At 56.3% G+C, this 13,624-nt stretch overlaps 1 protein-coding gene across 3 annotated transcripts in view; it reads right to left on the bottom strand.

Annotated features, from left to right (window-relative positions):
- Positions 1 to 13,624, bottom strand: part of LOC137544856 (peptidase inhibitor 16-like) — a 76,783-nt gene that overhangs the window by 32,773 nt on the left and 30,386 nt on the right. For all 3 annotated transcript variants that reach the window (XM_068265951.1, XM_068265959.1, XM_068265965.1), the window contains exon 4: positions 730 to 821. In XM_068265951.1, the coding sequence (XP_068122052.1) occupies positions 730 to 821 (92 nt within the window). The remainder of the gene's footprint in view (positions 1 to 729; positions 822 to 13,624) is intronic.

The following is a 13,624-nucleotide window of genomic DNA, read 5'->3' as shown; positions in this document are numbered from 1 at the left end:
CTGCAGATAGTGGACAACAATCCAAGGCACCTGTCCATGGCTGCAGATAGTGGACAACAAACCAAGGCACCTGTCCATGACTGCAGATAGTGGACAACAAGCCAAGGCACCTGTCCATGACTGCAGATAGTGGACAACAAACCAAGGCACCTGTCCATGACTGCAGATGGGGGACAACAAACCAAGGCACCTGTCCATGACTGCAGATAGTGGACAACAATCCATGGCACCTGCCCATGACTGCAGATAATGGACAACAAGCCAAGGCACCTGTCCATGACTGCAGATAGTGGACAACAAGCCAAGGCACCTGTCCATGGCTGCAGATAGTGGACAACAAACCAAGGCACCTGTCCATGACTGCAGATAGTGGACAACAAACCATGGCACCTGTCCATTACTGCAGATAGTGGACAACAAACCAAGGCACCTGTCCATTACTGCAGATAGTGGACAACAAACCAAGGCACCTGTCCATGACTGCAGATAGTGGACAACAAGCCATGGCACCTGCCCATTACTGCAGATAGTGGACAACAAGCCACGGCACCTGTCCATGACTGCAGGAGGACAATGAGCAATGTTTTAAGGACAATGTGGAGATGATTAGTTGTTATAAGGTCACAATAATGTGAATGTGTCACGGTTTTTTCTGCTTGTTCTGGATTAGTGGGTATTAGATAGAAAAAATGTGGTGGTTACTTATGTGAAGCATTGTCCGGCACTTACCTACACACAACGTCCCCTGGCAGGGGTGGCTGGGGGGACAGGCTGAGCATGGGGGCCCGCTCTCATAGGGCCTCTGTCCTTCAAAATTACCACTGTTAGGAAAGGAGAGCGAGAAGTTACCTGGAGGAAGAAAGAAAGGAAAGAAAGCCCCCATCACAGACCCCCATAGCAGATAGCGCCCCTTAGTAACAGTCCCCCCATCACAGACATAGCAGACAGTAACAGTCACCCCATCACAGACCCCCATAGCAGATAGCGCCCCTTAGTAACAGTCCCCCCATCACAGACATAGCAGACAGTAACAGTCCCCCCATCACAGACCCCCATAGCAGACAGTGCCCCTTAGTAACAGTCACCCCATCACAGACCCCCATAGCAGACAGTAACAGTCCCCCCATCACAGACCCCCATAGCAGACAGTGCCCCTTAGTAACTGTCCCCCCATCACAGACCCCCATAGCAGACAGTAACAGTCCCCCCATCACAGACCCCCATAGCAGATAGCGCCCCTTTGTAACAGTCCCCCCATCACAGACATAGCAGACAGTAACAGTCCCCCCATCACAGACCCCCATAGCAGACAGTGCCCCTTAGTAACAGTCACCCCATCACAGACCCCCATAGCAGACAGTAACAGTCCCCCCATCACAGACCCCCATAGCAGACAGTGCCCCTTAGTAACTGTCCCCCCATCACAGACCCCCATAGCAGACAGTAACAGTCCCCCCATCACAGACCCCCATAGCAGACAGTGCCCCTTAGTAACAGTCACCCCATCACATACCCCCCCATAGCAGACAGCGCCCCTTAGTAACAGTCACCCCATCACAGACCCCCATAGCAGACAGTGCCCCTTAGTAACAGTCACCCCCATAGCAGACAGCGCCCCTTAGTAACTGTCCCCCCATCACAGACCCCCATAGCAGACAGTGCCCCATAGTAACTGTCCCCCCATCACAGACCCCCATAGCAGACAGTGCCCCTTAGTAACTGTCCCCCCATCACAGACCCCCATAGCAGACAGTGCCCCATAGTAACTGTCCCCCCATCACAGACCCCCATAGCAGACAGTGCCCCTTAGTAACTGTCCCCCCATCACAGACCCCCATAGCAGACAGTAACAGTCCCCCCATCACAGACCCCCATAGCAGACAGTGCCCCTTAGTAACAGTCACCCCATCACATACCCCCCCATAGCAGACAGCGCCCCGTAGTAACAGTCACCCCATCACAGACCCTCATAGCAGACAGTGCCCCTTAGTAACCGTCACCCCATCACAGACCCCCATAGCAGACAGTGCCCCTTAGTGACAGTCACCCCATCACATACCCCCCCATAGCAGACAGCGCCCCTTAGTAACAGTCACCCCATCACAGACCCTCATAGCAGACAGCGCCCCGTAGTAACAGTCACCCCATCACAGACCCCCATAGCAGACAGCGCCCCTTAGTAACTGTCACCCCATCACAGACCCCCATAGCAGACAGTGCCCCTTAGTAACAGTCACCCCATCACAGACCCTCATAGCAGACAGTGCCCCTTAGTAACCGTCACCCCATCACAGACCCCCATAGCAGAAAGCGCCCCGTAGTAACAGTCACCCCATCACAGACCCCCATAGCAGACAGCGCCCCGTAGTAACAGTCACCCCATCACAGACCCCCCCATAGCAGACAGCGCTACTTAGTAACAGTCACCCCGTCACAGACCCCCATAGCAGACAGCGCCCCTTAGTAACAGTCACCCCGTCACATACCCCCATAGCAGACAGTGCCCCTTAGTAACAGTCACCCCATCACAGACCCCCCCCATAGCAGACAGTGCCCCTTAGTAACCGTCACCCCATCACAGACCCCCATAGCAGACAGCGCCCCTTAGTAACTGTCCCCCCATCACAGACCCCCATAGCAGACAGCGCCCCTTAGTAACTGTCACCCCATCACAGACCCCCATAGCAGACAGCGCCCCTTAGTAACTGTCACCCCATCACAGACCCCCATAGCAGACAGCGCCCCTTAGTAACTGTCACCCCATCACAGACCCCCATAGCAGACAGTGCCCCGTAGTAACAGTATCCCCATCACAGACCCCCATAGCAGACAGCTCCCCTTAGTAACAGTCACCCCGTCACAGACTCCCCCATAGCAGACAGCGCCCCTTAGTAACAGTCACCCCGTCACAGACCCCCCCATAGCAGACAGCGCCCCTTAGTAACAGTCACCCCGTCACAGAACCCCATGGCAGACAGCTCCCCTTAGTAACAGTCACCCCGTCACAGACCCCCATAGCAGACAGTGCCCCTTAGTAACCGTCACCCCATCACATACCCCCCCCCCCATAGCAGACAGTGCCCCGTAGTAACAGTATCCCCATCACAGACCCCCATAGCAGACAGCTCCCCTTAGTAACAGTCACCCCGTCACAGACCCCCATAGCAGACAGCGCCCCTTAGTAACAGTCACCCCGTCACAGACCCCCATAGCAGACAGCTCCCCTTAGTAACAGTCACCCCGTCACAGACCCCCATAGCAGGCAGCCCCCCTTAGTAACAGTCACCCCATCACACGCCAGCAGCTATTCCCCAATCACCCCTCCTCCTTTCAGCTGTATCTCCGGATTCTCCTCCCATCCTGCCAGTCCTGTGACCTCTGTCTGCAGCTGCAGGAATTAGAGTGCAAGCTCCTGTGTCAGGGCTCTGATGACCTCGGCTGCCCCTACAGTCTGGGATTTCAGCCATACATGGACTAGTGATAATGACTTCAGCCAGAGGCCTCTCATGGGGGACTCACATTACAGTCTGCTTATACTTAGCATAGCTCCACCCAGGCCTGGGGGCTCCGCCTACAGCACAGCAGTAATCCCCTAATAGCCACTAATGAGAAATATCTGACTGCTCCCTCCAGGCAAAAGCCTGCTTCCTATTACATGACTCCACCCACATGATTTTACTGCATTCTAATAGCCTGTTCTCTGCCCTTCTCAGTTCCCAGCTCTGCACACCTGCTGCACCGATTACCAGAGGCTCCTCCCCCTGCTGGATTCTTCTATCTCAGGGGCTCTGGTGGTGAGATCTCTGTGCACCTGAGTTCCCAGCTCTGCATACCTGCTGCTCCCATTACCAGAGGCTCCTCCCCTGCTGGATCCTCCTATCTCTCAGGGACTCTGGTGGTGAGATCTCTGTGCACCTCAGTTCCCAGCTCTGCACACCTGCTGCACCGATTACCAGAGGCTCCTCCCCCTGCTGGATTCTTCTATCTCAGGGGCTCTGGTGGTGAGATCTCTGTGCACCTGAGTTCCCAGCTCTGCACACCTGCTGCACCCATTACCAGAGGCTCCTCCTCCTGCTGGATTCTTCTATCTCTCAGGGATCTGGTGGTGAGATCTCTGTGCACCTGAGTTCCCAGCTCTGCACACCTGCTGCACCCATTACCAGAGGCTCCTCCCCCTGCTGGATTCCTCTATCTCTCAGGGGATCTGGTGGTGAGATCTCTGTGCACCTGAGTTCCCAGCTCTGCACACCTGCTGCACCCATTACCAGAGGCTCCTCCCCCTGCTGGATTCCTCTATCTCTCAGGGGATCTGGTGGTAAGATCTCTGTGCACCTGAGTTCCCAGCTCTGCCCACCTGCTGCACCCATTACCAGAGGCTCCTCCCCCTGCTGGATTCTTCTATCTCTCAGGGATCTGGTGGTAAGATCTCTGTGCACCTGAGTTCCCGGCTCTGCACACCTGCTGCTCCCATTACCAGAGGCTCCTCCCCCTGCTGGATTATTCTATCTCTCAGGTGATCTGGTGGTGAGATCTCTGTGCACCTGAGTTCCCAGCTCTGCACACCTGCTGCACCCATTACCAGAGGCTCCTCCCCCTGCTGGATTCCTCTATCTCTCAGGGGATCTGGTGGTGAGATCTCTGTGCACCTGAGTTCCCAGCTCTGCACACCTGCTGCACCGATTACCAGAGGCTCCTCCCCCTGCTGGATTCTTCTATCTCTCAGGTGATCTGGTGGTAAGATCTCTGTGTACCTGAGTTCCCAGCTCTGCCCACCTGCTGCACCGATTACCAGAGGCTCCTCCCCCTGCTGGCTCCTCCTATCTCTCAGGGGATCTGGTGGTGAGATCTCTGTGCACCTGAGTTCCCAGCTCTGCACACCTGCTGCACCGATTACCAGAGGCTCCTCCCCCTGCTGGATTCTTCTATCTCAGGGGCTCTGGTGGTGAGATCTCTGTGCACCTGAGTTCCCAGCTCTGTACACCTGCTGCACCCATTACCAGAGGCTCCTCCTCCTGCTGGATTCTTCTATCTCTCAGGGATCTGGTGGTGAGATCTCTGTGCACCTGAGTTCCCAGCTCTGCACACCTGCTGCACCCATTACCAGAGGCTCCTCCCCCTGCTGGATTCCTCTATCTCTCAGGGGATCTGGTGGTGAGATCTCTGTGCACCTGAGTTCCCAGCTCTGCACACCTGCTGCTGCACCCATTACCAGAGGCTCCTCCTCCTGCTGGATTCTTCTATCTCTCAGGGAACTGGTGGTGAGAGCTCTGTGCACCTGAGTTCCCAGCTCTGCCCACCTGCTGCACCCATTACCAGAGGCTCCTCCCCTGCTGGATTCCTCTATCTCTCAGGGATCTGGTGGTGAGATCTCTGTGCACCTGAGTTCCCAGCTCTGCACACCTGCTGCACCCATTACCAGAGGCTCCTCCCCCTGCTGGATTCTTCTATCTCTCAGGGATCTGGTGGTAAGATCTCTGTGCACCTGAGTTCCCAGCTCTGCACACCTGCTGCTCCCATTACCAGAGGCTCCTCCCCCTGCTGGATTATTCTATCTCTCAGGTGATCTGGTGGTGAGATCTCTGTGCACCTGAGTTCCCAGCTCTGCACACCTGCTGCACCCATTACCAGAGGCTCCTCCCCCTGCTGGATTCCTCTATCTCTCAGGGGATCTGGTGGTGAGATCTCTGTGCACCTGAGTTCCCAGCTCTGCACACCTGCTGCACCGATTACCAGAGGCTCCTCCCCCTGCTGGATTCTTCTATCTCTCAGGTGATCTGGTGGTAAGATCTCTGTGTACCTGAGTTCCCAGCTCTGCCCACCTGCTGCACCGATTACCAGAGGCTCCTCCCCCTGCTGGCTCCTCCTATCTCTCAGGGGATCTGGTGGTGAGACCTCTGTGCACCTGAGTTCCCAGCTCTGCACACCTGCTGCACCGATTACCAGAGGCTCCTCCCCCTGCTGGATTCTTCTATCTCAGGGGCTCTGGTGGTGAGATCTCTGTGCACCTGAGTTCCCAGCTCTGCACACCTGCTGCACCCATTACCAGAGGCTCCTCCCCTGCTGGATTCTCCTATCTCTCAGGGGCTCTGGTGGTGAGATCTCTGTGCATCTGAGTTCCCAGCTCTGCACACCTGCTGCTCCCATTACCAGAGGCTCCTCCCCCTGCTGGATTCTTCTATCTCAGGGATCTGGTGGTGAGATCTCTGTGCACCTGAGTTCCCAGCTCTGCACACCTGCTGCACCCATTACCAGAGGCTCCTCCCCCTGCTGGATTCTTCTATCTCTCAGGGGATCTGGTGGTGAGATCTCTGTGCACCTGAGTTCCCAGCTCTGCACACCCGCTGCTCCCATTACCAGAGGCTCCTCCCCCTGCTGGATTCTCCTATCTCTCAGGGATCTGGTGGTGAGATCTCTGTGCACCTGAGTTCCCAGCTCTGCACACCTGCTGCACCCATTACCAGAGGCTCCTCCCCCTGCTGGATTCTTCTATCTCTCAGGGATCTGGTGGGGAGATCTCTGTGCACCTCAGTTCCCAGCTCTGCACACCTGCTGCACCCATTACCAGAGGCTCCTCCCCCTGCTGGATTCCTCTATCTCTCAGGGATCTGGTGGGGAGATCTCTGTGCACCTGAGTTCCCAGCTCTGTACACCTGCTGCACCCATTACCAGAGGCTCCTCCCCCTGCTGGATTCCTCTATCTCTCAGGGATCTGGTGGTGAGATCTCTGTGCACCTGAGTTCCCAGCTCTGTACACCTGCTGCACCCATTACCAGAGGCTCCTCCCCCTGCTGGATTCTTCTATCTCAGGGGCTCTGGTGGTGAGATCTCTGTGCACCTGAGTTCCCAGCTCTGTACACCTGCTGCACCCATTACCAGAGGCTCCTCCTCCTGCTGGATTCTTCTATCTCTCAGGGATCTGGTGGTGAGATCTCTGTGCACCTGAGTTCCCAGCTCTGCACACCTGCTGCACCCATTACCAGAGGCTCCTCCCCCTGCTGGATTCCTCTATCTCTCAGGGGATCTGGTGGTGAGATCTCTGTGCACCTGAGTTCCCAGCTCTGCACACCTGCTGCTGCACCCATTACCAGAGGCTCCTCCTCCTGCTGGATTCTTCTATCTCTCAGGGAACTGGTGGTGAGAGCTCTGTGCACCTGAGTTCCCAGCTCTGCCCACCTGCTGCACCCATTACCAGAGGCTCCTCCCCTGCTGGATTCCTCTATCTCTCAGGGATCTGGTGGTGAGATCTCTGTGCACCTGAGTTCCCAGCTCTGCACACCTGCTGCACCCATTACCAGAGGCTCCTCCCCCTGCTGGATTCTTCTATCTCTCAGGGATCTGGTGGTAAGATCTCTGTGCACCTGAGTTCCCAGCTCTGCACACCTGCTGCTCCCATTACCAGAGGCTCCTCCCCCTGCTGGATTATTCTATCTCTCAGGTGATCTGGTGGTGAGATCTCTGTGCACCTGAGTTCCCAGCTCTGCACACCTGCTGCACCCATTACCAGAGGCTCCTCCCCCTGCTGGATTCCTCTATCTCTCAGGGGATCTGGTGGTGAGATCTCTGTGCACCTGAGTTCCCAGCTCTGCACACCTGCTGCACCGATTACCAGAGGCTCCTCCCCCTGCTGGATTCTTCTATCTCTCAGGTGATCTGGTGGTAAGATCTCTGTGTACCTGAGTTCCCAGCTCTGCCCACCTGCTGCACCGATTACCAGAGGCTCCTCCCCCTGCTGGCTCCTCCTATCTCTCAGGGGATCTGGTGGTGAGACCTCTGTGCACCTGAGTTCCCAGCTCTGCACACCTGCTGCACCGATTACCAGAGGCTCCTCCCCCTGCTGGATTCTTCTATCTCAGGGGCTCTGGTGGTGAGATCTCTGTGCACCTGAGTTCCCAGCTCTGCACACCTGCTGCACCCATTACCAGAGGCTCCTCCCCTGCTGGATTCTCCTATCTCTCAGGGGCTCTGGTGGTGAGATCTCTGTGCATCTGAGTTCCCAGCTCTGCACACCTGCTGCTCCCATTACCAGAGGCTCCTCCCCCTGCTGGATTCTTCTATCTCAGGGATCTGGTGGTGAGATCTCTGTGCACCTGAGTTCCCAGCTCTGCACACCTGCTGCACCCATTACCAGAGGCTCCTCCCCCTGCTGGATTCTTCTATCTCTCAGGGGATCTGGTGGTGAGATCTCTGTGCACCTGAGTTCCCAGCTCTGCACACCCGCTGCTCCCATTACCAGAGGCTCCTCCCCCTGCTGGATTCTCCTATCTCTCAGGGATCTGGTGGTGAGATCTCTGTGCACCTGAGTTCCCAGCTCTGCACACCTGCTGCACCCATTACCAGAGGCTCCTCCCCCTGCTGGATTCTTCTATCTCTCAGGGATCTGGTGGGGAGATCTCTGTGCACCTCAGTTCCCAGCTCTGCACACCTGCTGCACCCATTACCAGAGGCTCCTCCCCCTGCTGGATTCCTCTATCTCTCAGGGATCTGGTGGGGAGATCTCTGTGCACCTGAGTTCCCAGCTCTGTACACCTGCTGCACCCATTACCAGAGGCTCCTCCCCCTGCTGGATTCCTCTATCTCTCAGGGATCTGGTGGTGAGATCTCTGTGCACCTGAGTTCCCAGCTCTGTACACCTGCTGCACCCATTACCAGAGGCTCCTCCCCCTGCTGGATTCTTCTATCTCAGGGGCTCTGGTGGTGAGATCTCTGTGCACCTGAGTTCCCAGCTCTGCACACCTGCTGCACCCATTACCAGAGGCTCCTCCTCCTGCTGGATTCTTCTATCTCTCAGGGATCTGGTGGTGAGATCTCTGTGCACCTGAGTTCCCAGCTCTGCACACCTGCTGCACCCATTACCAGAGGCTCCTCCCCCTGCTGGATTCCTCTATCTCTCAGGGATCTGGTGGTGAGATCTCTGTGCACCTGAGTTCCCAGCTCTGCACACCTGCTGCACCCATTACCAGAGGCTCCTCCCCCTGCTGGATTCCTCTATCTCTCAGGGGATCTGGTGGTGAGATCTCTGTGCACCTGAGTTCCCAGCTCTGCACACCTGCTGCTGCACCCATTACCAGAGGCTCCTCCTCCTGCTGGATTCTTCTATCTCTCAGGGATCTGGTGGTGAGAGCTCTGTGCACCTGAGTTCCCAGCTCTGCACACCTGCTGCTCCCATTACCAGAGGCTCCTCCCCCTGCTGGATTATTCTATCTCTCAGGTGATCTGGTGGTGAGATCTCTGTGCACCTGAGTTCCCAGCTCTGCACACCTGCTGCACCCATTACCAGAGGCTCCTCCCCCTGCTGGATTCCTCTATCTCTCAGGGGATCTGGTGGTGAGATCTCTGTGCACCTGAGTTCCCAGCTCTGCACACCTGCTGCACCCATTACCAGAGGCTCCTCCCCCTGCTGGATTCTTCTATCTCTCAGGTGATCTGGTGGTAAGATCTCTGTGTACCTGAGTTCCCAGCTCTGCCCACCTGCTGCACCGATTACCAGAGGCTCCTCCCCCTGCTGGCTCCTCCTATCTCTCAGGGGATCTGGTGGTGAGATCTCTGTGCACCTGAGTTCCCAGCTCTGCACACCTGCTGCACCGATTACCAGAGGCTCCTCCCCCTGCTGGATTCTTCTATCTCAGGGGCTCTGGTGGTGAGATCTCTGTGCACCTGAGTTCCCAGCTCTGCACACCTGCTGCACCCATTACCAGAGGCTCCTCCCCTGCTGGATTCTCCTATCTCTCAGGGGCTCTGGTGGTGAGATCTCTGTGCATCTGAGTTCCCAGCTCTGCACACCTGCTGCTCCCATTACCAGAGGCTCCTCCCCCTGCTGGATTCTTCTATCTCAGGGATCTGGTGGTGAGATCTCTGTGCACCTGAGTTCCCAGCTCTGCACACCTGCTGCACCCATTACCAGAGGCTCCTCCCCCTGCTGGATTCTTCTATCTCTCAGGGGATCTGGTGGTGAGATCTCTGTGCACCTGAGTTCCCAGCTCTGCACACCCGCTGCTCCCATTACCAGAGGCTCCTCCCCCTGCTGGATTCTCCTATCTCTCAGGGATCTGGTGGTGAGATCTCTGTGCACCTGAGTTCCCAGCTCTGCACACCTGCTGCACCCATTACCAGAGGCTCCTCCCCCTGCTGGATTCTTCTATCTCTCAGGGATCTGGTGGGGAGATCTCTGTGCACCTCAGTTCCCAGCTCTGCACACCTGCTGCACCCATTACCAGAGGCTCCTCCCCCTGCTGGATTCCTCTATCTCTCAGGGATCTGGTGGGGAGATCTCTGTGCACCTGAGTTCCCAGCTCTGTACACCTGCTGCACCCATTACCAGAGGCTCCTCCCCCTGCTGGATTCCTCTATCTCTCAGGGGCTCTGGTGGTGAGATCTCTGTGCACCTGAGTTCCCAGCTCTGTACACCTGCTGCACCCATTACCAGAGGCTCCTCCCCTGCTGGATTCCACTATCTCTCAGGGATCTGGTGGTGAGATCTCTGTGCCCCTGAGTTCCCATCTCTGCACACCTGCTGCACCCATTACCAGAGGCTCCTCCCCCTGCTGGATTCTTTTATCTCTCAGGGACTCTGGTGGTGAGATCTCTGTGCACCTGAGTTCCCAGCTCTGCACACCTACTGCTCCAATTACCAGAGGCTCCTCCCCCTGCTGGATTCCTCTATCTCTCAGGGGCTCTGGTGGTGAGATCTCTGTGCACCTGAGTTCCCAGCTCTGCACACCTGCTGCACCCATTACCAGAGGCTCCTCCCCCTGCTGGATTCTTCTATCTCTCAGGGATCTGGTGGTGAGATCTCTGTGTACCTGAGTTCCCAGCTCGGCACACCTGCTGCACCCATTACCAGAGGCTCCTCCCCCTGCTGGATTCCTCTATCTCTCAGGGGCTCTGGTGGTGAGATCTCTGTGCACCTGAGTTCCCAGCTCTGCACACTTGCTGCACCCATTACCAGAGGCTCCTCCCCCTGCTGGATTTTTCTATCTCTCAGGGGCTCTGGTGGTGAGATCTCTGTGCACCTGAGTTCCCAGCTCTGCACACCTGCTGCACCCATTACCAGAGGCTCCTCCCCCTGCTGGATTCTTCTATCTCTCAGGGATCTGGTGGTGAGATCTCTGTGTACCTGAGTTCCCAGCTCGGCACACCTGCTGCACCCATTACCAGAGGCTCCTCCCCCTGCTGGATTCCTCTATCTCTCAGGGGCTCTGGTGGTGAGATCTCTGTGCACCTGAGTTCCCAGCTCTGCACACCTGCTGCACCCATTACCAGAGGCTCCTCTCCCTGCTGGATTCTTCTATCTCTCAGGGATCTGGTGGTGAGATCTCTGTGTACCTGAGTTCCCAGCTCTGTACACCTGCTGCACCCATTACCAGAGGCTCCTCCCCTGCTGGATTCCTCTATCTCTCAGGGGCTCTGGTGGTGAGATCTCTGTGCACCTGAGTTCCCAGCTCTACACACCTGCTGCACCCATTACCAGAGGCTCCTCCCCCTGCTGGATTCCTCTATCTCTCAGGGATATGGTGGTGAGATCTCTGTGCACCTGAGTTCCCAGCTCTGCACACCTGCTGCTCCCATTACCAGAGGCTCCTCCCCCTGCTGGATTCCTCTATCTCTCAGGGATCTGGTGGTGAGATCTCTGTGCACCTGAGTTCCCAGCTCTGTACACCTGCTGCACCCATTACCAGAGGCTCCTCCCCCTGCTGGATTCTCCTATCTCTCAGGGGCTCTGGTGGTGAGATCTCTGTGCACCTGAGTTCCCAGCACTGCACACCTGCTGCACCCATTACCAGAGGCTCCTCCCCCTGCTGGATTCTTCTATCTCTCAGGGGCTCTGGTGGTGAGATCTCTGTGCACCTGAGTTCCCAGCTCTGCACACCTGCTATTCCAATTACCAGAGGCTCCTCCCCCTGCTGGATTCTTCTATCTCTCAGAGGATCTGCTGGTGAGATCTCTGTGCACCTGAGTTCCCAGCTCTGTACACCTGCTGCACCCATTACCAGAGGCTCCCCCCCCTGCTGGATTCTTCTATCTCTCAGGGACTCTGGTGGTGAGATCTCTGTGCACCTGAGTTCCCAGCTCTGCACACCTGCTGCTCCCATTACCAGAGGCTCCTCCCCTGCTGGATTCTCCTATCTCTCAGGGGCTCTGGTGGTGAGATCTCTGTGCACCTGAGTTCCCAGCTCTGCACACCTGCTGCACCCATTACCAGAGGCTCCTCCCCCTGCTGGATTCTTCTATCTCTCAGGGATCTGGTGGTGAGATCTCTGTGCACCTGAGTTCCCAGCTCTGACTTCAGTGCACACCCTGTGAGATCTCTGTGTCAGGACTTGTTAGTGATGTGTAAGGACAGGCCGGTGACGGTTGCTGTTTTCCCTAATGTGGAATAACCATGTCTGGAAAACTCGTTGTCTTCCTCGCAGAGTCACAGGAGAAACATGAGATCCGGAGAACCAGCTGTTATTATTGTGCGTCCTCAGCCAGACAACCCCACCCAGCCCTCCCCCCCTTATATCCCCCCTCGCTCCCCACCCCTCCCTCTTCTCCCCCCTCGCTCCTCACCCCTCCCTCTTCTCCCCCCTCCTTACCTTCCCCCCCCCCCCCCCCCCCTCCCCCCGGACCCCTAAATTCACTATTTTACAGGGAAGATGTATTTCTCCTCGGTCAGTGTGTAAATCATGCAGCATGATAGGTTCTACCCTGGGGTACAGGAGATGTTTGTGTACACTGGGGGGGGGGGGGGGGGAAGGGAGTGGATGTACTCCTCATTGCTGCCCCCCTATACATACCCTGCAGCCCCCCACACACTGCAGCCCCCCACACATATGCTGCAGCTCCCCCATACACTTCAGCCCCCACTCCACAGGCACACAATGCAGCCTGCTGCTAACCTATTCTGGGGGCACCTATACCTGGCTACCTAAACTGGGGGCACCTATACATGGCTATCTGTACTATGGGCACCTATACATGGCAACCTATACTGGGGCACCTACACTTGGCAACCTATACTGGGGCACCTATACCAGGCTATCTATACTGTGTGCACCTATACCTGGCTACATATACTGGGGGCACCAATACCTGGCTGCCTACACTGGGGGCAGCTTTAACAGGCTACCTATACTGGGAGCACCTATACCAGGCTACCTATACTGGGGGCACCTATACCTGTCTACCTATACTGGGGGCACCTATACCTGGCTACCTATACTGGGGCACCTATACCAGGCTACCTATGCTGGGGCACCTATACCTGGCTACCTATACTGGGGCACCTATACCAGGCTACCTATACTGGGGCACCTACACTTGGCAACCTATACTGGGGCACCTATACCTGGCTATATATACTGGGGCACCTATACCTGGCTACCTATACTGGGGCACCTATACCTGGCTACCTATACTGAGGCACCTATACCTGGCTACCTTTACTGAGGCACCTATACCTGGCTACCTATACTGTTGGCACCTATACCAGGCTACCTATACTGAGGCACCTATACCTGACTACCTATACTGTTGGCACCTACACTTGGCAACCTATACTGGGGCACCTATACCTGGCTATATATACTGGGGCACCTATACCTGATTTCTAGTTATGCCCCTACTCCCAAACAAACAGCAGCCT

This window comes from Hyperolius riggenbachi, chromosome 1 (assembly GCF_040937935.1).
Source record: "Hyperolius riggenbachi isolate aHypRig1 chromosome 1, aHypRig1.pri, whole genome shotgun sequence".
Classification (NCBI taxonomy): domain Eukaryota; kingdom Metazoa; phylum Chordata; class Amphibia; order Anura; family Hyperoliidae; genus Hyperolius; species Hyperolius riggenbachi.
The sequence above is the reverse complement of the archived record's forward strand: the minus strand, read 5'-3'. Positions and strand labels throughout refer to the sequence as shown.